General features: G+C 50.4%; 1 protein-coding gene across 9 annotated transcripts in view; it reads left to right on the forward strand.

Moving 5' to 3' along the window:
* DVL3 (dishevelled segment polarity protein 3) overlaps nucleotides 1-24,662 on the forward strand; it is a 52,715-nt gene that overhangs the window by 15,743 nt on the left and 12,310 nt on the right. For all 9 annotated transcript variants that reach the window (XM_043522690.1, XM_037909206.2, XM_037909208.2 and 6 more), the window contains exon 2: nucleotides 20,717-20,786. Coding sequence is in view for 8 of the 9 variants with exons in the window: in XM_037909206.2 (XP_037765134.1) it covers nucleotides 20,717-20,786 (70 nt within the window). In the remaining variant the exon portion in view is untranslated. The remainder of the gene's footprint in view (nucleotides 1-20,716; nucleotides 20,787-24,662) is intronic.

The following is a 24,662-nucleotide window of genomic DNA, read 5'->3' on the forward strand; positions in this document are numbered from 1 at the left end:
GAGCAAAATCCCCCAGCTCGAGAACAAAGAACTGGGAAGGAGTGAGGTGGAGGGATCGGAGTTGGCTGTTGGAAAGAGTCGGGCCTCTCACCTGGGAACTGCTCCTGGAGGTCAGAGTGAGAGAGAGAGAGAGACAGAGCCTGAACATGGAGTTCATTACAGCTTGGCTGGGCTCTGGGCTAACCAGGATGGGCTTGGACTATGCTTTAACCTTCAGTTCTCTGTGCTCATCTAAGGACTTCCTAGGCTGTGACCAATTGACTGGTAAACCTGATGGTTTTTGACACTGAGCGTCACTGCAAATACTAGTGCGTTAATCCCTACAGGATGAACAAGTCTCTTCCAGGATCTGTCTCAGCTGGACTCTCTGGACGGAGCTCACAGGGTGAAGCAGGAGGGCTGGAGCTCCAGACGTTCCGTCTAGGAGGTGGTGAGGCCTCATGGCCCACCCTGAAGGAAGAGTGATACCTCTTGGGAGTCTGGCACATCGAAGGGATTCCTCCCAGAGACTGTTCCAAAGCTGAGGGCATAGCACCAATCCTATGGATCTGTGACATATGGTTCTGCCAGAAAGGGTGTTTTTTGTACTCAGCATTAAATTGGCTTCAGTCGCTGACTCTCTTTTCTGAGCTCAGTGGTCTGCCAGTGGCTTTCAGTGACAGCAGGGTCTAGTGCTTTGAGTGAAGGAAAGAGGCCTCATGCACGTAGCGGCCTGCCAGGGAACATGTGAGGCTTTGGTCGGGGGGTATCTCTGGCTTCTGTGGTCAGGACAGTGAGTGCCCTCCCCCAGTAGCTCACTGGAAGAATATGATACTGTTGGTTTTCTGGTTTACTTTTGCTTCTTGTCCTATTAGTGAGCTAATGATGACAGTATGGCAGCCATTGTTCGGTCTCCTGGTTTCCATTTAAAATAAATGTTTGAGAGTCTTGTTCTGAACTTGGCAGAGCTCCATTCCGCACAGGGCCCTTCGCTCCCTTTGTAGCCTGGCTGCCTTTCAGCCATGTGTCTGGGTGGTGCTGCTTGGGGGCAATGTTAGTGTCCCCTTTGCCGGGAGCAGTAAGGGCGTGGTATTGCCAGGGAATTAGTGTTGTTGGCTGGCTTGGAGTTGGTGATGCAGATGGTGGTAGCTCGTGCCCCTTGTGCTCCTGGCTCAGGATGCTGAGCCCCTGCCAGTCGCTCTCCTCAAGCTTAGCTCCCATGTACATGACTTGTTTGCCCTTGGATTCCCCACCTACTCTCATCTCATTGGGCAGCTCTGTGATTTGTCTCCATTGCAGTGTCCAGTCCAGTGACTGTTGTCATATATTGTTGTAATGGCTGTATTGTCGTCCTGTTGCAGTCCACTGCCCGGAGGACTGGCTAATCTCTGTCTCCGATGAGGGCTTCTCCTGAACTAAGCAATCCCTGAACTGGTGCCATGCGCTCCCTCCGCAGAGACTCGGGCATGGCTGTGCAAACACTAAGAAACAAGCTTCTGCTCAGTCTTGTGGATCCCCAGGAGGCTGACAGGACCAAATATGTTTGAGCTGCAGCATTCTGGCCCAGAGCCCTCTTGAGCTATGGAAGCTGATGTGCAGAGCTTGGCTTGATATTGCTCAGCCAGGAGGGAAGGGGAGTGCGAAAAGGAGTCTCGGTGTGGGTCCCCCAGCAGCTCTTTCTTCACAGTCGTGCTTGGTTTCCATCTTCCTCACAAAAACCAGCCCCTTTTTCTAGGCAGTCAGGCCATACGCCTTTCTCTTTAGCTATGTAGAGCACATTGTTAAAGCTCCTTGTGTCCTTTCGGAGGCTTCTATGATGTAGGTTAGCGGAAGCCTCCTGTGTAGTTGTTGGGGGCGACCAGATGTCCCGATTTTATAGGGACAGTCCCGATTTTTGGGTCTTTTTCTTATATAGGCTCCTATTACCCCCCCACCCCCGTCCCGATTTTTCACACTTTCTGTCTGGTGTGGTGGGAAAGGGTTATGCAGACTCCCCACTGCAGCTGATGGGATGTTTCAGTTTATGCAGGGGATGCTCCTGGAATGAGAGAATCGGTTCGATTCTGCTGATCCGTTACCTCCCCTGCCCCTGAGCTAGCCTTGGCTGCGTCCTGTGTAAACATCCCAGAGAACACAGCAGTGTCCTGGGACAGGGCATTGCTTTTACCTGACTCTTCGTGAAAGCCCCTGCAGGGCAGCTGGGCTTGGGTGAGTTTGGTTTGTAGAATGCTGTGCAATCTGCTGATGTGGACATTGCCTGTGTGTTGCCCAGTCCTCTATGCATGCTGGATGCTGTTTGGGCTGCGTGGAGGCTTATCTGATGGGGTGACAGCCAGAACCCTGTTTGGTGTTTCCGATTGATTCCCTCCTCTTTCCCCTCCCACCCTCTTGTTTGTTAGTTGGAGGCTGCTGCCATGACCTTTGCTACCTGGCTGGTGGTTTTCTGGAGTGTTTGTAGCGGGGTGGTTCTGGCTGCAACATCATGTGATCCCAGCCCTCATGGCTGCTTGTTCAGATGGAGCACGTGAACCCCTTCATTTCATTCGGGAGGGGGAGGTGTTAGACAAGACTTTGTTGGAAGCTACTGTCCGTAGTACAGTTTTCAGATCAATTCTCCCCGACACATTTTTGGGGCACTTGGAGCAGATCTGATTTTTTGGGAGGTTGGGCCAATCTCTCAGCTATTTTGGCTCCATAGCAAAACCTTCCACTCCCTCTGACCACATCTACAAGAGAGGTCCCAGTCATTATTCTTGTTTATAGAGTGCGCCAGGGTGCTCTGTACTGTGTGCGCCATCCCTGCCTCAAAGGACTCTCAGGCTAAGCAGACAAGAGCTTTGGTGACTCGCAGACGAGACATATTGGCATCTTCCTGAGCTTCCTTCCTGCTGCTCTGAGGCTCTCGGTCTGGCTTTTCTCTCTCTCCAGCCTTGTTCTGTTGTGACTGTGATAATTACAATGGGCCAACACAGCTCAGCGCTAAGTTGCTCTGGTAGCTTTGGCAGGCACAGAGTTGGAGCCGGGCTCTTCTCCCCTGGGCTCACAGTTGTACAGGCAGTATTGTTTGGAGTTGGAACAATTATGATTTTATATCAGTTACTTTTTAGATTGGGGGGAAAAAATTCCCTAGGACTGCCCTATCATGGCTCAAGTCTCCAGAGCAGTGGGAGCAGCATTCAGTCAGTGTGTCATACCGGCTGGGCTTTGAGTTGGTTGTCCCCACTCTGCTCTGCCTGCCTTGCTGGCCAAGATGTAAGTAAAACTACAATGAATTCCTGTAATAATGACTGAACTGACAGGAAAGAATCAGGCTTGTTGGCCCTGGCATTACAGGCTCCAAACTGCACTTAAGCTTTAAATCCCTGGGAGGGAACAGGCTTCCTCATGCCCCCCCAGGGTAGGGACATAGGCTTCCCCATAGAGAGCAGCTGCTAGGAGAGAACTAGCAGCAGCCCTGTCTGGGAAAGTCTTTCCTCTCTGCTGACTTCTGGATCTGCCCTTGCAGTGCTGAGAAGAGCATCTGCTGAATGACCTCCCTCTTTGTTGCCAGCTGTCTCAGTGACTCATGCGGAGTGCTGGGTGTGAATGAGGCAGGCTGTGTTTGGGTTTCTCTGTTCTCTGATGCCCAGCAGCTGCTGCCATACACACTAGTCTACCTCAGAGATGAGTCTAAGGGCCAGTCAAACAGGATTGCATTCTGGGAGCTGTGTCACAGGCTTGGATTACAATGGAGAGGACGTTTGTGCTGAAAGTGTAGGCCTAGGAGTCAGGTGCCCTGGATTTTGTTCTCAGCATTGCCACCAATTTACTGACTTTGGCCAAGACACTTCCCTTTTGTGTGCGTTAGAGTCCCCCTCTGTAACATTGGGGTAATACTGACCTACTTTATTGGGCTAGAGATTAGTGTTTGGAACGTGCTTTAAGATCCTTGGCTGGGATGTGCTGAGAAAGGGCCAGGTCTTATTCTAGCCTCATGGGGTGAATTCCAGAGGGATTTATTGTACAGATAGGGTTCCTCCTGAGTTGTTACTAATGTGGGTGTCCTAAGAACTTTGCTAGGATTTCTGATGGAATTCTTTCCTAAACTGGCCCCTTGTGATGTGTCAGCTGTAAATCCAACCCTTTCCGGCTCTGTAGTGAGTACCAGGGTCTGAAGAGAGAGCACAGAAGCTAGCAGTGAAAAAGGCCTGTGGATGTGAGCTCATCTAGGCCTTGTCTTCTCTAGGGGAAAAAATGTTTTATTTTTACCATTAGTGTTTATCTCTGCCTGTTAACATGTGTTAAAAGTACAACTGCCTTATCCATAACTTTACCACGTTAATTACTATCGGTGCTTAATTTGTAATGAAAGAGGTGCCGGGTCTCAAGCAATATTTTTACTTTCATAACTGATGTGGCAAGCATCGGTGCCGGGGCTATGAACTGCCAAGTCTAGAGGTGCCTCAGCCCCGGCACAAATTAAGCACTGGTTACATTATCTGTTGGCAAAACACACTTTTTTCTTAGTGTGGATGCACCCCCAGTCTGGCTTGCAGATACTGGGGCAGTTTTATTCTCTAATGAACTTTTTCTAGTGTTTTGCCCCAGTTTAGTTTTAAATATCTGAAGCAGTTGGACTCCCACCTCTTTTCTAGGAAAATGATTTCTCTCCTGGCAGAGTTCTCGCTGATAGCTTATGTTATTCCTTTTCTTTATAATATCCTCTTTCTCCTACCTACACTCCACTGTCTTCCGCTGAATAGCTTTTCATTTCTAGGAGGCTAGTAGCAAGTCACTGTACCTGTGGCTCAAGAGTCCTGTGGGTAATCTATACGTGGGCAAACCAAACTGTTCACTGTTGGAGATTCTTATGCTGTTTGGGAGGAGAGCATCGTGCACCTAATGTACAATGAACCCTGCAGGGCAGCTTCTGGTCTACCCTTTTGTGTTCATTGCAGTGTCCGAGTCATTAAATAGCTGGGGGTAATGTGCAAAATATTGCACTAAGTGTGACTTTGGTACTTGATGTGATCACCAGTTTGGTGGCAAAGCTTTGAGAGTGCCGAGAAGGACATTAGGGTGCTAGACATTGTGGTAGCTGACTCATCCGTGTGTTACTTAGACCTTCCTAATGCAACCTCTCTATTCCCACAAGTGAAATCAGACTAGGCCAGGAGATGCCTTCATTGTAGTATGGTAGAGGGACTTGCATTATAGATACACTTTCAGAAACATACAATTTTCTCCCCAAAGGGCCCTCTTGGATAAGATTTCTCATGTTAACTGGAGCCAAAAGGTGGATTATTTTGGAATGCTGATAGGATTTTGTTTGTCTGGACCTTCTCTCCCACCTCCCCCTCCCCCAAGAATCATGGTGTGTTTGTCACCCAATTCAGCTGCCTTTTTATGCACGTATATCTTTAATCTGGGCCCTTTTGAATCTTGTAGTACCCCCAGCTGACACAACCCTCCATGTGGCCAATGCCTTGGGCTGTGCTAAGTGTGGGGAAATTGCCTGCTGCTTGTGAGCTCTTCATGAGATGTGGAGTTCACATGCACCTGAGTTGAGATGTGCACACTAGTCACATGCCTGCGTTTCTATGTGATCCTGTCTGGATCTCCCAGTCTCTCAAATGCGTTGTCATGAAGCGCTCCCAGTGACTTAACTGCGGGGCAAGGAGAGACATTCCATGCAAATGCTGTATTATTGCTTCAATACGGCTAAGAGTGAGGGAAGTGGAAGTCCTGGGTCACATAACAACTCTGCCCATCCTGCAAATACACTGGGGCAGGAAGTGGATCTGTTGCTGAGCGTAATTATCAGCAGTGGGCCACTCTGAAGTGGTGGTGGAAAAGGTTTAACTAACTGCTAGTGTAACCACTTTTCAACACTGCAACAGAACTCAGTATTCTGTTGTTTATTCACATAATAGCTGCAGCTTGGGTAGAAGCAGGGCAAGTCCTACCACCTTCCACTGTGTCTTCACCCTGCTCTGGAGAGACCGCTACAGGACTGGGGCCTGGCAATCTAGATTTGCTGAGACCGCCAAGAAGAGGACCAATTAGTGCCAGTTGTGACAGTGATCCAAGAGAAGCAAGGGAGCCAAAGCAGAATGACTTTAATTTTGAGAACAGCCTGGGAAGGGCTGGGGCTGCTGGGACTTTCCCTGTCCTGCACATTTGGCTAAGCTGCTGCTTGGAGCAGTATGCCATCTCCTTGGGGGAGTGGTTGACTTGACTGGTCAGTGTTAGTTTTGTTCTGTAACTTGCTCGCTCTCTGGGTCTCTGTTCAGTCCCAGCACGTCCTCTTTCTTACTAGGTGGGATCAGAGCATCTATCTTTCTTTTCTTGTTCTTCCAGTTGCCAAAACCAGTGTCCCCTTCCCTTCTGTTTCGCTTCCCTGAACCCCCAGGTCTGGTGTTTGCATGGCGCTGGGGGTAGTGCAGAAGGCAGGACTAAACCAAGAGACTTTGGCCTGGTTTACACTACGGGGTTAGGTTGAATTTAGCCACGTTAGGTCGATTTAAAAATGACTAGGTCCATGCAACCAACCCCGATCCGTCGACCTAAAGGGCTATTAAAATCAACTTCTGCACTCCTCCCAACGAGGAGAGTAGCGCTAAAATGGATCTTGCTGGGTCGAATTTGGGGTAGTGTGGACACAAATCGATGGTATTGGCGTCCGAGAGCTATCCCAGAGTGCTCCATTGTGACTGCTCTGGACAGCACTTTGAACTCCGATGCACTAGCCAGGTACACAGGAAAAGCCCCGGGAACTTTTGAATTTCCTTTCCTGTTTGGAAGGCGTGGTGAACTCAGCAGCACAGGTGACCATATAGTCCCCCCAGAATCGTAGAGCGTAGAATGTTCCTACGCTCCCCGTATCATTTCCGTCCCTGAGGTTATCGTAGATTAGAAGGCGAAAAAAATGCACTCGCGATGACATGTTTTCTGAGATCATGCGGTCCTCCCTCACTGATAGGGCACAGCTTAATGCATGGAGACATTCAGTGGCAGAGGCCAGGAAAGAATTAAGTGAGCACGAAGAGCGGAGGCAGGACGTGATGCTGAGGCTAATGGGGGAGCAAACGGACATGATGAAGTGTCTGTTGGAGCTGCAGGAAATTCAACAAGACCACAGACCCCCTCTGCATTCACTGTATAACCGCCTGCCCTCCTCCCCATGTTCCATAGCCTCCTCACCCAGACGCCCAAGAATGCGGGTAGGGGGAGGCTCCGGGCACCCAGCCACTCCACTCCAGAGGATGGCCAAAGCAACAGAAGGCTGACATTCAAACAGTTTGCTTATTGTAGCCACACTAAAAATCAGTGTGGCTTTATCCTTCCTCCTCCCCCTCCCCACCCGGGCTACCTTGTCCGTTATCTTATTTTTGTTTTCAATTAATAAAGAAAGAATGCATGGTTTCAAAACAATAGTTACTTTATTTTGAAGTGGGGAGGATGGTTGGCTTACAGGGAATTAAAATCAATAAAGGGGGGTGGGTTTGCAACAAGGAGAAACATACACAACTGTCACACTGAAGCCTGGCCAGTCATGAAACTGGTTTTCAAAGCCCCTCTGATGCGCAGCACACCTTGCTGTGCTCCTCTAATCGCCTGGTGTCTGGCTGCTCAAAATCGGACTCCAGGCGATTTCCCTCAATCTCCCACCCTGCCATAAACGTCTCCCCATTACTCTTACAGATATTATGGAGCAAGCAGCAATAACAATGGGAATCTTGGTTGCGCTGAGGTCTGACCTAGTCAGCAGACAGCGCCAGCGAGCTTTTAAACGTCCAAAGGCACATCCTACCACCATTCTGCACTTGCTCAGCCTATAGTTGAACTGCTCCTTACTACTGTCCAGGCTTCATGAGCCATGGGAGCAAGGGGTAGGCTGGGGTGGGTGCGACCTCATGGTGCTGCCAGCTGGGAGAGCAGCCTGAGGCAGAAGCCTCCAGCTCGCATGATATTCCAGGCAGGACTGAATCTCCGTGAGACGAAACTTAAAGAAGAGACTAACCTAGAGTCTCTGGGTCCCATTCGGTGCTCCAAGAGGAGGATAGCCATGTCTGTCCAGGCGCCCCGATCAACCTCACCAAGGTCTGCCAGGAGCACCCAGGAGACGCACGACGGCTATCAGTCCTACTTTACCATCTGCTGCGAAGGCAAGGAGCTGCTGCCATGCAGCGATGCAGTACTGCGTCTCCCAGCAGCACCCAAGAGACATACGGTGATGGTGAGCTGAGCGGGCTCCATGCTTGCCGTGGTATGGCGTCTGCACGGGTAACCCAGGAAAAAAGGCACGAAATTATTGTCTGCCGTTGCTTTCACGGAGGGAGGGGGGCCTGACTTACATGTACCCCAAATCACCCACGACAATGTTTTTGCCCCATCAGGCATTGGGAGCTTAACCCAGAATTCCAGTGGGCAGCGGGGACTGTGGGGATAGCTACCCATAGTGCACAGCTCTGTAAGTCGATGCTAGCCACGGTAGTGAGGACACACTCTGCCGACTTAATGTGCTTGCTGTGGACATACGCAATTGACTGTATAAAATCGGTTTCTAAAAATCGACTTTTATAAATCGACCTAATTTTGTAGTGTAGACATACCCTTTGATTTGCCTGGAAAATAATCTTTGTTATGGTGGCCCTGCTGAGAGGCCATGCCTGTCCTACAGTAGGTGCATTGCTCTAGTGCTGGGTCCTGCCTCTGGGGAAGAGCCTGAGAAATGGCTGGATTTAGTGTAAAATGCTCTTAAGATCTGTCCCATTAAGAATTCATTCTGTGAATTTCTTTCAACTTCCTCTGAAATGACTGTACTGGCCACTGTTGGAGTCAGGAGACTAGGCTAGCTGGTCCAGTGGTCTGGTCTGGTCTGTCGGTTCCTATTCTCCATGCCTCCTCCTCCCCCAGTAGACAGGTGTATTTCTGTAACTGTCTCCTTGCAGACTGATCATTCCAGCCACATTGTTTTTGGTGCTTTTCTCTGAATTCTTCCCAGTTTGCTGACATTTGTCTGGTGGGCACTCTATACAGTACTAGGTGTGTGATTTCCTTCTTCCCTGCTTGGCTGTGGTGCAGAGGAGTTGTCCAGTGATTGCTCCAGCTGTGGTTGGAAATAGTTCTCAAGCTGGCTCTCGCTCTCCTCCCCTGCATCTGGGAGGAGAGCGAGAGCCAGCAGGGGAATTGGTGTAACTGCTCGCCCTCCCTTACCCCAAAAGATATGCTGGGATGTAGAGTCCCGGATCCGTGGCTATCCAGTTGTTTCTTAAGCCATCATCCGCAGCTGCCCTGGCTTGACTTTTGGAAAGGGGCATATCCACTTTTTTGTGGTTCCGTCTGTCATTGTCTGGGGCTGTTGCTTTGTCATACTATAAAAGGAGGTGATTTGGTGCTTGTTTTTTACTCCCCTGTTGGCTTTGCAGAGGCTGTCTGTGTAGGCACAGAGTGCCCTGGTCAGGAGAGAAGTTGCTGTTGATAGTCCCACAGGCCATCTGGAGACTTTGTGAGCCTGTGGAGAAAAGGACTCGGGATTCTGCCTCTCCCCACAGCTGCCCCTCTCTGTCCTTACAGGGCATTTCATTGGAAATGGGAGCAGGGTGTAGAAGGAACATAGCTGCTTATCTGAAGTCATGTGTTTGGGAAAGAGCCTGTGTGAAATTTATGTTTGCTAGGGCTGAGAAACATGACTTTGTCCTTTAGATGCTGCTTCAAAGGAAATAGCCATCAAGGCCCAAGAATGGAGCTTTGTAGTTGCTCCCACATAAGGAAGCAGCGCTGGCTTCTGCTCACTGTGGGAAGCCGAGGTGCCCCATCAGTGGGTGCACTGCCTGCCATTGTCCAGCCCAGCATCCCATATGGAGTCATCCTCATCCTGGCCTCAGAGGTATATGAGTAGACCTCCCAACCTCACCCACTGCCCTTGCTTTACAAGCCCCTCTGGGCAGCTGCACTGTGGGAGGCCGTAGGTGCTGAGACTACTGCAACCTTCTGACCTAGAGTCTGATTAGCAAGGTTGTGCCTTCTCCTTCATCCCGAATGTCTCATGTTTGGGCTTCCCCCTCCCCGCCCTTCCTAGTACTCTTGCACTGTTGGATGGGGCAGTGTGAGGGTAGTATGTGATGGTTGGTGACAGTTTTCCCTCTAATTTTTCCCACACATATGCAGAAAGAATTTTGTTATGTGCACCGATATGGAGGTGATGTGTCACACATCACCTCCGTATTGGTGCACATAACAAAATTCATGTGGCAGGGGTGGGGCTGAGGGGTTCAGCATGTGGGAGAGGGCTCAGGGTTGGGGCAGAGGGTTGGGGTACGGAGGGTGAGGGCTCTGGCTAGGGGTGCCGGCTCTGGGGAGGGGCTGGGGATGAGAGGCTTGGGTTGCAGGCTGCCCCGGGGCTACAGCAGGGTGACACCTCTCCCTGGGCTGGACTGGGTTGGGGCCGGGGGAGGCGTGCCTGTCCCCTTGACGTGGCAGGTCCGGGGCTGGGTTGGGGCTGGGAGAGGGGTGCCTCTCCTAGGCCCAGCCTCAGCCCCGGATCTGCCGTAGTTGGGGAAGAGGCGCCCCTCCCCCTCCTCTGGCCACAACCTAGCCCCGGCCCAGACCTGCTGCGGCCAGGGGAGAGGTGTCTATCCCGCAGCCCCAGCCCCGGAGCTGCTGTGGTGGAGAGAGGCGCTTCTCCCTGCTGCAGCCCTGAGCGCCTGTGCAGTGCTTAATAGGCTGTCGCGCGGCGGTGAAGCTTAGGTGGAACTTTGGTCGGTGACGTGAGGCCAGGGTGCACTCAGAGGCCATTTTGTTGCCTCCCCCCTCTCCCTGGGCAGATCTGTTGTTAAACACATACCGATTGTTCACGGTGGGGGGGAATAAATCCAGTGAATAGTCACTGTCCTCCCAACAAATGTGTGCCCAGGACTCATACATGATTGGAGGTGTCTGCCTGGTTTTGTGCCTGACCAGTTCTGCTCTGGGAGGAGGCTGCACTGCTGACTGGTCCAGGAATATGGTCTGAGAACAAAGGGGCTGTGCTGGGATGGGCCTGTTGTGCGGAGAGGCCAGGAGGAGGGGCTGCTGGTGAGCGAATTGTTTTGTGGTGACTCCCTTGTTCCCCAGGTGTGGAGGTTGAGTTGCTCAGATCCCCCCTTCTCCCTTTTTGCCTCTCTTTGCTCTCCTGCTGAGTTGATGCGTTTCCAGGAATGAGCTGTTCTGCTAACCCAGCACATTCCACAACATCAGCATTTTTTTGGCAGGAGCTTTGCCTGCTGTTAAGAAAGAGCTGGAGCTGGCTGGGCTTCTCTCCTCCAAAGGCCAAGGAAGGAGGGCCTCCTCCCGCCTGCTACATTGCACACACAGGGGCTCATTGATCTTCTCATCCCTGCCTGCCACACTACATGTACTGGCAGTGGTGTGGGTCAGCTCCTTTGTTGCAGTATCCCTCCATATCCCTGGAGAGCTCTTTGCACCTCCTTGCTTTGATGTTTCCCTTGCTTCTCGCTTTAACCCCTGTAAGGTCCCAGCCCCTGCAGGTGAGAACAGAGAGCGTGTTACGTTCTCAGGCAGCCTGGAAAACAGTAACATATTGGTAGAACTGCAAAGATTCCACAGAGAGCTCATTAACGAGCTACTAAATAAGAATGTGAAGTACACCGGATTTGTTGTAAGCACTGGGTTAGCTACTGCCATTGGCCCCGTAGATCTTTCCTTCCATCTAACTGGCTAGTCCCTGCTTTTTCCTCAGCATTCCAATGGGAGCTGAGCTCTGTTCTGCTTGACATCATGAAGCTGGCAATTCCTGTTGGATAGTTAGTTGGTACGTTGGTGAGTTTCTTCTCTCTTCTGTCAGCAAGCACTGCAAGGGGAGTTGACACCCAGGTACTTCAGTGATGGGTGCTGTATCGTGTGCTTAATCCCTATGTTCGTATCTTTGACATTGCTGTGGCGTCTCCCAGCTGCTTGGATCCAACTGGAGCTGAGCAGCACTGTAGGCTAGGCTCTTTTGTTTTTGTTGGCCACCCCTCACCATTCAGATGAACCTTAAAAGCCACCTTTGGATTGTACTTAGCCCACCCTAATATATATCCATCTCCTTTCAGTTGCAGCTTCTCTGAGCCAGTTTTCCCTCAGCAGGAGCCCAGCTTTCAGTCCTGGGTATGTTGTTATGTCTGCTGGCTTGCCCAAGGTTTCCTGAATTTGTCTGTAGGGAGTTTTTTACCCAGAGGCCCTTCATTCATTCCCTCAGTGTGGTCCCTTTTGGCTTATCTGCTACCCTTGTGGTTGACCTTGTAGACTAGCTCATTCTGCCCCAATGAGTTGAAGCTGCTTGGATTACAGGAGTGGGGAGATGGGTTTATTTTTAGTTGGGGTGTTTCCTTTTGCCCTAGCCAGAGGGCATGAAAGTGGCTTTGAACCTTCAGAGACCTGGAGAATGGCTCCTTTGATGGCTTCTTTAAACATTGTTGTGGGGGTGGATGCCGGAGGTGTCTGCTGGGCAGGGCAAAATTAATTAATGTGGAAATGCCTCTGTGTCTCCTGCAGTTTTCTCCCCAGCTTCCTGTGTCTGTCCAGACTGACAGGTCTGTGGAGCTTGTGCAGGGTGGGTCCTACAGCCAGATGGTTACTCTGCAGCTCGCAGAGATCCAGGTGGGAGAGGCCACTGTGTGTCTTTGGCTTAATTTGATTTCTGGGCCTCGTGCGTAGTTTAGTTAAATCTTGGTGCTAGACAGGCCTCTGAGGTCAGTTTGCTTATTTCCAAATCCTGTTCCTTCTGCATCCCTGGGCTGGATCAACACTCAGTCCTGGGTGGGGTGGCATGGAAGGGGGTGCCCTCTTCACTGAGCACAAATCCAGCAGGAGCTGAGTGTGTCTGCCACCTCCAGCTCTGGGACATAGGGCCTGAGCTGGTTTCTTTTCCAATCATTGAAAGGGCTTTTCTAATGCTTGAGTGTCTGTCTAGGGCAGAGAAATCATAACAGGAACCATCTTCTTATTGTGTGTACAGTGCCTAGTTCGGTGGGGCCCCGATCCCTAACTGGGACCTGTACGCTATATTGCAGTATAATAATAGATGCCTTGACAAGGCCTCATGACTGCAGTGATGTGAAGCAGGCCAAAGGAGCTCTTTAGGAGCCGGGAACTATAAAGAACTTGCCCAACAGTGACAAAGGAACAGTGAGTGACCAAGGTTTCATTGAAGTCGGAGTGCTCAGCCCTTGGGCTGGGGAGAATTTCACGCCCCCTTTGCCTGTTCTCAGTTTGAAGGAGTCATGGCCCTGAGTAGCCCTGCTGAAAAAAATCCTGCATGACAGATTCCTTAGATTCCAGGGTCACAAGGGACCATTGTGACCATCTAGTGTTATCACCTGTATGTAAAACATAGAACTTCCCCACAGTAATTCCTTTTTAATACAGCATATCTGAGGGAGCGTGGGAGGGAAGTTGTTACAGTTGGGTATGCGCATGTTCAATCTTTTGCTCCTTCACTGACTCCATTACTTCCCTTAGCAATAGGAGCACCAGGGGGTAAGACTGGTTTTGAGAGGCTGTTGAGTTGGCAGGCCAAAAATGGCAGAGCTTGGTGATGTGCTTTAGTTCCTGGGTGTGGCTTTCCCTGCTGCCTCTGTGAGCAAGCAGTGAAAGAAAACTTGAAGACTCCTTGTAAAGTTCACTTTATGACTTATGCAGGAGAACAGATGACAGGTGCTTGCTATGGCACTGTGTTATTGTAGGGTCCCAGTTTAGCAGATCAGTTGCTTTACAATCCCTGCTTCCCAAAAACCTCAAACGAAGGCAACTGTGTGATGAAGTTCTCAGCAGCACATTGGGACCAGATGATGGAGACACTTGAGGACAGTTGGGGTACAGTATATTGCCTTGTGAGAGGGAAGGCTCAAGGGAGCTGGAGTGCAGTTGAGTCTGTAAGCTCCTTGTGCTACGAAATTGGAATGCCGAGGAAGGTATTGCTCGTGGGGGCTTGGGAAAGGAGTTTGAAGGGACGCGACAGTCTCATCTTGTGCTCCTAGAGCCCTTCTCACCCCAGCATGCCTTACAGACTTCATGCATGTGCGTCTCCCAGCCATAAAATGTAGTTCAGTTGGTTGCCTCAGTTACTTCAGTGGAAGACCCTTCAGAGAGCATGTTGCTCTTTCAAGGAATACAAATGTTACCTGAAAATGCAGTCAGTCAACAAAACATCCTTATCTCTGTCCCGGTCCCTTCCATCCCCTAAACCCATCATGCACCTGCTGGTGCACATGAGGTGAAGACATGTTGATGGAGTTTTTGATTGACTCTGGGAAGCCTCTGGTTTATGACTGCAGACTTCTCAAATCCCCTAAGCCTATCTGATGCACATAGTTTGCCCCTGGAGCGGAGGGCCTCTGTACCTGACACACAAGTGTGGTCGCTGGCATGCAAGCGCCCTGATTTGGGATCCAGCCTTTCAGAGGGTGAGCTCATCTGGTAAAGAGAGCCTGTTTCTTTTTGGCAATAGCATTTGGACCTTGCAGAAGAAACTGAGGAGGATTTATCTGTAGTGATAAGGGCTGCATTATTTTGGTATAAATGCACAATTACTCTAGTTACTCAGCACCATTCACTTGCATGGTGGTTGAGAGACAAGACCTGGTTCCTGCCCTAAAGAGCCTATGCTATAGATGTGGAGAGCTAAATCACATGTCAGTTTTTTTAGTCACTGAAGCATGTGGTGGTGGTGTTGAAAGGCCAGGATCGTCTCCTGGTTTTCAGTTGTTCTATGAGTTTTCATACTGGGGCAGAGTTAATGTTATGTGGAGGATCTAAGCTGTGCACCTTACTTTCTGATGTTTGGGGTTTTGTAACGTAAGGTTGCGCTCAACATTGAGTTCTAGCCTTTCTGAGAAATTGCCACTGTTCTGTGATGGGTTTTTCCTTAAAATAAATTAAGCTTTTTGCTTATGAATTTCCTTAAATTTAAAAAAAAACCCTCTCTGTTCTGAAGTTTTTCCTGATCTTCAGCCTGCAACTGCCATTGCTGAATTGAATCTCCTAGCTCCCTGCCTTACTCTGAGGCATTCCTTTCCATCCTTGGTATAATACATGCCTCAGATGCTTTGTGATCACATTATTGCTCCCTTTTCCATTCTCAACCTCTTCCCCACCCCCCAAACTATGTGGGTTTGGGTTTTCTGATCTCTTCTCCATAAGTGAGTCCCCGGGTGCTCTTGATAATTTCAGTGGCTTTTCTCTGTACTTCCTTCCGTTTGTCATTATCTTTCTGATAATGAGGCTTCAGAAGTGAACATGATTCTGGATGGGGTCATCCCAAAGATGCTCTGGAGGGAGTCTATCCCCTTTGTGCCCAAGAATATCGCTGCATACGCAGCTCAAAACTGCATATCCAGAGATAGCTACTTTCACCCCCAGGCTTCTCGAATGTTTCCAGGTTTCTACTTCTGGGTTTCTCCTTGCCACTGAATCTCTCTCTCTCTTTTGCCAGATGCATTAGCTTTCCCGCGCATCCCCGGTAGCCAGTGGGCCCTGTCTAGGAGAGCCCTGGGCTGGAGTGATTCCCATAGCTCCCCCATAGCCAGCACTGCTGTGTCAGCAGGAGGCGCTGCAGGGAAATGGGAGAGGCTAAGACTCCAGCAGCTGCATTTGAGGCTACCTGGTAGTGGCTCTGGAGCCCAGGGGCTCCACCGGGGACACAGGCCAGCAGTCTCCAAGTACGTGTTTGATTTCAGCTGCCTCCTCTCCCTCTGCCCCATTCCTGTTACCTTCCCCTCACCCCCATCCATCCTGCTGTAATATATGAAATCCCCTGTGCTTGTGAGCCTGGGATTGGGTCTCTCTGGAGGACACTCTGCACTCCTCTCATCCATGTGGAGTGATGGGACCAAGATGAATCCCAGCCTCCCTGCCCCAAAGCTACTAGCCTGCAGGAAATTCCCTGCTTGGTCACCTCTGCCGGTGGAGGGGCTGGCAGCCTGGAGGGTGGTGTTGGGGAGGAGCAGTTGGCTCGGCTGGAGGGAGAAGGCTGCAGGAGGGTAGGGGTCTGATGAGGGCCTGAGCTGGCTTCCTCGCCTCCCTCTCTATTCACAGGCTGCCTCTGCCCCTCCCCCACCGGCATGGGAGCAGATGTGCTGCTTGTGTCAGCGTCTCAGCAGACAACTGTTTCACGAATACCCAGCAAACCCAACCCCAGCTCCTGCGGCCCTCCCCCAGCCTGGCTCCATGTACAGTCCGCCTCCATGTCACTGGGGGATGGAGCCTGAATCATCCGCCCACTCACCCTGCCTCCCCCAGACCCCTCCTCCTTCCCGCAGGTCCCTTTGCTGGAAAATGCCCCACAGAGGAGTGAGGCAGCGTGAGGAACACTGCCCAGGGGCCAGGCCCTGTGTGCTGTTTGCGTGTGGCGTGCTGCTCTGCCCACGGCTGCTGCGCGCCGAGTGCCATGGGTCGGGTTGAGGCAACGTGTGCAGTTTGTGCGTGGCAGATTGCTGCAGAAGGCAATGCAATGTGCTGTCGTAGCCCATGGAAGGCCACGTGCAGTCAGGGGAGGGGCATCTTTATTGAGGCCCAGGGTATCTTCAGCCCTCTCACACCTGGGGCTGTGCTGCCATGTATTGACCACACGCCACGTAGGTCGCTCTTCGGGGATGATATGAAGGGATGATGGGCTGTGAAGAATACAGATCCTGTCTGGAGCAGTTTCGCAGCCCTGTTGACTGCTGGGCTCGGTAATCTCTGTGGGTCGGAGAGCCATTGCAGTCTGCTCTGTGGCATGTGGCCTGTGCCACGCTCCATTGGGCAGGGTTAGGGCTGCCCACTAATAGCTAGGAGTTCTCATTGGATGGGAGAGGATATTGTTTCTCAGCATGCACCAGAGCTACCCAAACCTAGTGAGTCTGTTAAACCCTTGCAGTGTGAGGCCAGCCTGCCTTGTGCACAGCAAACCAGGGGTAGTTCTCCTGGGATCAGCCTTGGCCTGGCAGCCTGCTGGGCTCCACAGGGCTGCCATGGCTGCCACTAGGTAGAAGGGTCCTTAGAGAGCCAAGAGTGAAAAACCCCTTTCAGTCTCATCCGGTGCTTTGGGAACCCTGGGGTATGACCCCCCCAGCTGAGGCTTCTTCCCCAGGAGGTATGTGGCCCTGTTCTTCTCCATGGCTTCCTCCAGGGTTGTCCTGTGCAACCTATTGAGAACAGATGTGGCATTACGCACAGCTATCATGGGGGGCTGCCCAGCTCAGGTGTGACTGACCTGGGGTAGCATGAGGTATAGTGGGGAGGAGGACCTTAGCTCAGGATTGGGAGGCATCAGCAGATCTATAGAGTGGAGAGCCTAGGACTAGAATAGCATGGAGAGCTGTGCAGACAGGATTGACAGGCGTCGGCAGAACTGGACTGGGGCCGGGAGGGGGAGGGAGATGGTCTTGTTCAGTTTCTGACGAGCTCATTGCTATCAAGCTTTCCTCTGGGGATTCTAAATATGTATTTCATTGCACGCTGGAATCCTGGTGGTAAATACATGATAAATAATGCAACATGCATGCTAGGAGCAGGTTATGGAGAGAAGTTAGAGGGGTAGATTGGGAGGAGCTTGTCCATGTGCTATGGGGAAGAAATCTGCTCCCAGCACCAGTGTGAATCCTGAAAGGCCTGTTCCCTTCCTGGAGCAACTGTGTTCCTTCTGTTTCTCTGTGGGGACATGCCATTTGAAATTGTGGGGTCTCCCCTATCACCACTCCCTGCCCCCCAAAGCCAGCACACTTTGTGGGGCTATTCAGTCCCTTCCTGGCTGTTGGTCACTTTGTCCCTGCCCGTGGGTAGCACTGCCCCCTTTGCCTGCGCTTGGGCTCTGTGCCGCTAAGGAAGCTGCAGACAGTACTGGAAACTGGCTCTGCCTGGAGCTCTCTCTAGGAACTGGATGGAGTCCAGGCTGCCTGTGTCAGTCTGAGTGGATGTTAGTGCTGCCAGGCAAGGAGGGAGTGTTGGGGGAGCCTTCCAGCAAGTGAGACGGACTGGCCTGGGTGCTGAAAGAGACTGGTGTCTCCTCAGCAATGTGCCAGCAATTGACGCTTGCTCTATGGAGCAGAGCCACGCTGATACCGTCAGTGGAAGACTGCACAGACTACAGGAAGGAACATTAGGCTGGCAGAGTTTTAATCCTGGGTTTGCTGCTGCCTTGCTGTGACCTTGGGCTGGCTACACCTTAGAGGAGGAAGGATTAATCTGCTCTAAATCGCTAAGTGTTCTTGCCCTCCTGGTCTGTGGATGTACCTTTCCTTGTACCCAAGGGATATTGCCTTCTGGGCTGTTGTGGGATTGAGATGCTGCATCTCTTCTCTTCCTCCCACCCCACCCCCGTCCCAGCTCCTTAGGAACCACTGTTTCTCTGCCTTGGGAAGAGTTCATGACAATTGTGTGTTGACAGCCAGTGGTGATCTTGAAATCCATTTGGTTTCATTTGGTGACTCCCTTAATGGGAGCGTGTGGCACTGAATGGAGCAGCTCATATGGCTGCCAGGGTGGGGCAAAGCCTCTTCCCCGGATTTTGGCACATAGCATTGTCCATTTGCCTTTGGTTGATGCTTTAAGAGTATAAATGCAGTTTGCTGCCCTAATTTCAGCAGCTATCTGAGCACCTATGCTCCCATGTCCCAGCGTGCTCTGCCTTGATCTAAGTGGCCAGGTTGCATTGCATGCTGGGCTGATGGGTCACAGTCCAGGGAAGACAGCTGCATCCAGTTTTATTTTCTGTAAGTTAGGGGGAAGCCCTTAGATATCTAGGATTGGGCTTATGTGGCCCTTGTTTTGTGCCTTCCTGCTTCGCTGTAATAGTTTACTTCCAGAGTGGAGTGATTTAAATCACCAATCTGAATCATGATGTAAATAACCAAGCTGGAAACCCTGACTCACATTTAATCCTGTTTTGCATTTGCACTTTTTAGTTCTTTTACTAAAGAAAAGTTCATTCTCATTGGTTGGTAGCTATTAAAACATGTTGCTTTGCAATGAAATATACCCTTTTAACTAAATTATATAGATGTATAATATCTACGCACACGTGCCCACATGCATTTATTTAAGCAATTATATAACTTAATATTCAGAATGTAAATTTTTATGTTTTTTCGGATGTTAGAAAATGGTAAATGATACATTTCTTATTTACTAGATTAACTTTTTGTATGTGATTTTGTGTCAAGCTACATTTGGATGGAGATTGGAATGCAATTTAAAATGCTCAAAACCAGCATTTTAAAATTGTTTTTATTAGCTGAATAAAATCACCTTAAATGTGCTGGATATATAAAGAAAAAAAGTAAGGTTATCAAAACATGTTTTGCATTTAAAACTGATTTGTTAAATGAAGGCAATATTAACTGTAGTTAACAAAGTGGCAGATAGTTTCTGGTCACTATAAGCCACACTTTCAAAGGTGTTTACAGATAGGTGCTGTTTTATTTCATCTAAATTAATATATGGGCCAGAGGTGTTGTCATAACCAGTCACTGTCCAACAATAAAGAGTGTTAACCAAGGTCTGGGGTTTGATATACAGAGACCTCAGCCTCAGAGACGATGGCGAACACACCGGTACAGCTTCTTTTAACCTTTTATTAAAGAAGTGGAAAAGAAGGGAAAGCAGTTAAAGCATCTGAAATGTAAAGTATTAAGTAAGGCTTTCATTGTAACAACATTTCCTGCTCCCTTTCCCTTCAGTGGGATTTTGAAATCAATGAGAGTTGAATCACTGGGAATTAGGCACCTACCCTGCTTAGGTGCTTTTGAAGATCCACCTAGGTACCCCTCTGCATATTTAGGTCACAAATTACCTTTGTAACTCTGCCCTCGTGTCCCTCAGGATTTTAGTCATAGAGTGGAAGAGGAAAACAAGCTTTCCTGCTTTTTCAACTCCTAGTCAGTTTGTCAACTTTGATGAAGCAAATATGCCCCACACCCGCTAGCTAAACTGAAATGAACAATAATGGCTTTTCTGTACAACAGAAATGGGAAGTACTTACATTTGGAAAAATGAAGATAGCCGCATTGGCTCTATTGCAAATACTGTAAATGATACGGATACTTAATGCATGGCATGTACATGGCATTGTGACATCTTTAAAAAGCTTGATTGGACCTCAGAAGATAAAGATGTTTTCCTCTGAGTCTGTATCTAATTCAAAACCTAGCACCCTTTACCTCTTTAGAAACTGGGGAGGGCTTCTTGCAGCATATTATATTTTAATGATTTCCATTGATCCTGGTGGTGTTAGGCCTTCACATAGCTGATCATAATTTCAAATTTAATTTTAAAAGGTTTTTTTTTTTAAGTGCATTTAACTTAAATTTTAAAAAATCCAATTTTCATATGATTTTACGTAGCGATTTTTATGCGCCCTGGTTACTTCCCTCCATTGGTTTCTCTCCAGGCATCCCCCTACTCGGCTTTTCTGGGCTCGGTTGAGATTACTGAGCAGCTGGAGTCCATACTGCCGCCAGCGCTTTCCCCACCCCATCAACCCTGCGACTGGCCATTTCTCTGAACTTGCAGTGAGGCCTTCTGCTGCCAGCGCCATGGGGATCAGAAATGACACTGCAGCCCAGCATGGGTGCCTCTGTGAACAGCAGAAGTTCCTTGTCCCTTCTCATCTCCTCCTGCCCCATGACCAAACTGATGTCTGACCTGATGGCTCAACCCAGAGGCTGCCTTCTGTGACCCTTAGCCATAGGATTTGAGCCTTGTTGCTAACCTGTCCCATCTCTTTTGTCCACAGGGTCGTGAAGGAAGAAATCTCGGATGATAATGCCAAGCTTCCCTGTTTCAATGGCCGGGTGGTATCCTGGGTAAGCAGGCCTCTTGGCTGGATGTCTGTCTGTCTCTACATCAGACTACGCAACCAGCTGTGAAAATCACCATTCCCATGGTACACTGCCAGGTAGAGCAGTGGGACAGCTGTGCTTTGTACTGAAGAGGCACTAACTGTAGTAGGAGCTGAAGCCATGCTGAGCTCCTGAGTGTCTGGGCTGAGGGTACCACTTCCCATCCTAGTCCTGAACCCTAGAGCAAATCTGTCCTGGGTCCCCCACACCCACTAGGAAACAGTCCTGGGGATACAATAGTTAAGAACATGTATCAAGCCTTTTTGTAACTGCTTCCTAGTGTAGCTGCTGCTTGGAGTGCTGCTCTTGGCCTGCCTAGGGTAACCAGTGTGCCCTGACAGCGTGGTCAGCTTTCCAAGTTCAGATGACTGTAGCAAAGGGTTTTAAGTGCTGGAGAAGAGGACTGGATTTGACTGTTGTGAAGACTGAAGGTACTGTCTGGGCAGCCACAGGCAAGCTTCTCCCTCCATCCCACACCAGGCACATGCTCTCCCCCTTGCCCTGGAGGGGACCCCATTTTGAGACACGAGGGGAGTTCAGTCTCCATGGCCCACTGAGCCCTTGCCTTCTCTGCTGAGGCTACAGATGATGCTAGTTGGGATGTGGGCATCTGCCTACTAGGAACTAAACTGAAATCCAACAGCTCATTTCCCAGGGGCCACTGAACGGTCCCCAAATGGAAGCCACCATCAGGCACTGGCGACCTGGGCCGGATGAGAACTGATGCCTCCCAGTGCAGATAAATTACACACAGTCCCTGCCTCAAGGAGCTTACCATCTACTGTCAGACAAGGGGTAACAAAACAGCAGTGGTGGTGGTAGGACAGTTGGGGAAGAAGGATGGGGAGCAGTAAGGTTAGGGAAATATGAGACCAGCCGGCTGGGTGTCCAGGGCATGCTACACGCATTATCCCTGCTATGAGTGTGTCTGAAAAAGGCACCCATGTCACTGGGGTTGAATCCTTTGTTTGTGAGTGCAGGGAATGGGGGCCTCTCTGCCGGCTCAGACGCAAACAGTTGGCCTTTTTTTAGTTGTTGCCGAACAGTTTGCAGTTCTCCCTCTAGCGGCTTGCTGGGCGCCTGCACTGCGCAGAGCGTGTCCAATTCCCATCCCTCTCCAGTATTTATTGCAGCTGCATCTGTCTGCTCTGCTCTGCTCTTCCCCTTCCCAGTTGCCTTTGTTCTTATGTGCTCGGTCAGTGGAGACCGCAGGCTACGAGCCCTCTGCTCCCCAACTCCGTTTCTTTGCCTTACTTCTAAATGTGGTTTGTATGCATGCACAGCAGCTGGCTTCCCCTCTTGCACCCTGGCGGATTGAGGGCCTGTGGCTGAGCAGAGTCATGTCATATGGGTATAACACAGTTTGGTCCGATCTACCTATACAGGACCAGTCTGTGTTCTTGGTACCCCAGGCAGGTTAGCAACTGATACTGCTGTAGATGGGGCCTGAGTTAATTGGACTCGGTGTGGGGCAGTCAGACATCTGGAATTAGCAGTGGCTTTCAGCCCTTGTGCGTTGTGAGCAGTAGCACTCGGCTCCCTCTGGGCGCAGCTGACATTCCGACTCCCCCCTTCCCCCCCAAGATTCCCCATCGGTTGGTGGCTTTGGGAGCTGTGTGGTCTGTTCTGCTGCTGCCAGACAGGCTGGAGTGAGGCTATTTCAGGAATCTAGTGCTAATTTTAGCAGGGGGGATTGAGTCTGAAGCCTTCACAGCAGCTAAAGAGGCAGGGAAACTGCATGAGTGTTACTAAGCAGTGACAGACCCTTGCCCAACAGGGGAGGGGGAGTCCCAGCCTGGTGCTGTTAGATTACTGCCTGGATCTAGCCCCCTGTCTATCTGTAGTTATTTCTCTGTCCCCATTCCCACAGTGTCTAAATGGAGAGGGCCATGGGTGCACTTTTCAGAACCTGTCCTCTGACGCTTCTCTTGTGCTGGCAATTTAATCCTGAGCCCACCACACAACATAATCAATCCCGCTTTCCTGGGCCTCCCAGCCTCTCACCCCACTTTCTTTTGCAACAAGGTTTCTGCTTGCCTGGGGGCTCATTGGAGCCAGGACTTTGTTCACTTCTCTGAATATCTGCAGTGCCCTCTGCTGACAAAAAGCAGAGCTGCAGGTGGATTTTCCCAGCTGCATCAGGGAAGAGAGGTTATGATAGTATTGGAGACAGCAAAGTCCAGTTAGTTGCCAGCCAAGTCCCTCCTCTTCCACCCCTGGTGATCTTTCCAGCACTGCAGTGGACTATTCCCTGTTTGTCCTATGATCAGGCCCTGTCCCCTCCCATGGCTAGTGATAGGTAGAAGAACTGGGGCCCAGGTGGTCCAAGCAAGTAAGATCAGGGGCTGCCCTTGCTAGACCTAGTACCTCTCGCCTCCAGCTCTCTTGTCGTTCTTGCTCAGCCTGTCTCCAGATTCGCACCAGCTCCTGTTCTAAGGCCAGCACTGCACTGGGCCAGTACCAAGGGACAGTGTCCGAATCCCCTCCTTGGGCCTGGAGAGAACTCGCTGCCGATCTCCTTGCTCTCCAGTGCAGGGAACATGCCATGTAGGAAACATATTTGGGGCAGCCAAGCCCAGCAATGAAAGGGGAAACAATGGAAAGGTATTTATTTATTGTTTGTATTACTGTAGTGCCTAGGATCCCTGGTCATGGACCAGGGTGCTAGGTGCTGTACAAACACAGAACAGACAGTCCCTCCCCTGAAGATCGTGCAGTCTAAACAGAGCAGACAGAGGAAGGGGTAGGACACACAATCAGAGTGAACAGTATGATGGCAGCAAACGGCATGTTAGTTCTATGATTTGATTTTTCTTTTCTTGGTTGGTTTAGTTTGGGGGGATCAGTTAAAGGGAAGAGAGAGGGGACATTGAAGGGACGGGGAAGGAGAGAGACAGAGAAGGGGACAAGAGGGTAGGAGGAGTGATGCTGAGGTGAAGACTGAGGAGGGGGGAAGGTTGGAGCAAACAGCTAGTCAGCACAGGGCAGAGAAAGTCCAGTGAAAACTGTAGACAGTTCTCCAAGGAACCAATGGTCCCTGCTTTGGCTGCTTGTGCGGTCCCTGCTTTGGCTGCTTGTGTCCCTCCCGTCTGGCTCCTCTTTGTAGCTTTCTCCCTAGCCCACATGGCCTTGGTTTCTCTGTCTCAGAGGCTATTGATCAGCCCTCATAGGAAAGTGACTTCTGATCACCACTGTCCTAGGCTGCATTTGATTGAGTGACCTAGGTCCCCACCTCTCCTACAGACAAAGTTTGGGAATCATGCTTAAATGTGGTGCCAGCTAAACCACTTTCAAACACAGCTTGGCAGCAGTGTGGAGGGATATATCCAGTTAGAAACTGCCTCAGCTGGAGCCATCTTCAAACAGCTCCATAACGTGTCTGGAGCATTCTGTCCTTTTCCCAACCCATCTGAGTCAGCCAGTTTTCCCTGCCTGGGGGTAAGCTGGCATTGGTGCCATGGTGGTGATAGGCACTGTACCCTATTCTCTGAGCCTGGGCTCAGGCGGTGGGTGGTTGTTTAAAACAGAACCCAGAGGTCCCAGTCCAGATTGGGGCCTCACTGTGCTTGGTGCTGTCCCAAACCATATACAATCTAGGTTACTTCATGACCAGAATAACAGTGTTTTGCAGCGCACAAAACCCTGATGCTTAGTTTCTGCTCTGAGCAAGGCACTGAGCCCCTCACAAGGCAGCTTACAGGCCGTGCCCACGCCCTCTGGTGTGACTGAGGTTGTGGGTTTGCAGAGTACTTGGAACGGTCAGGATGGAAAGCACATTGGGGTCTGCCCCAGGGTTGGGCACAGCCCAGACCTCCTCCTCCACCAGCTCCTAGGGGCTGG

Source organism: Chelonia mydas, chromosome 9 (assembly GCF_015237465.2).
Source record: "Chelonia mydas isolate rCheMyd1 chromosome 9, rCheMyd1.pri.v2, whole genome shotgun sequence".
Classification (NCBI taxonomy): domain Eukaryota; kingdom Metazoa; phylum Chordata; order Testudines; family Cheloniidae; genus Chelonia; species Chelonia mydas.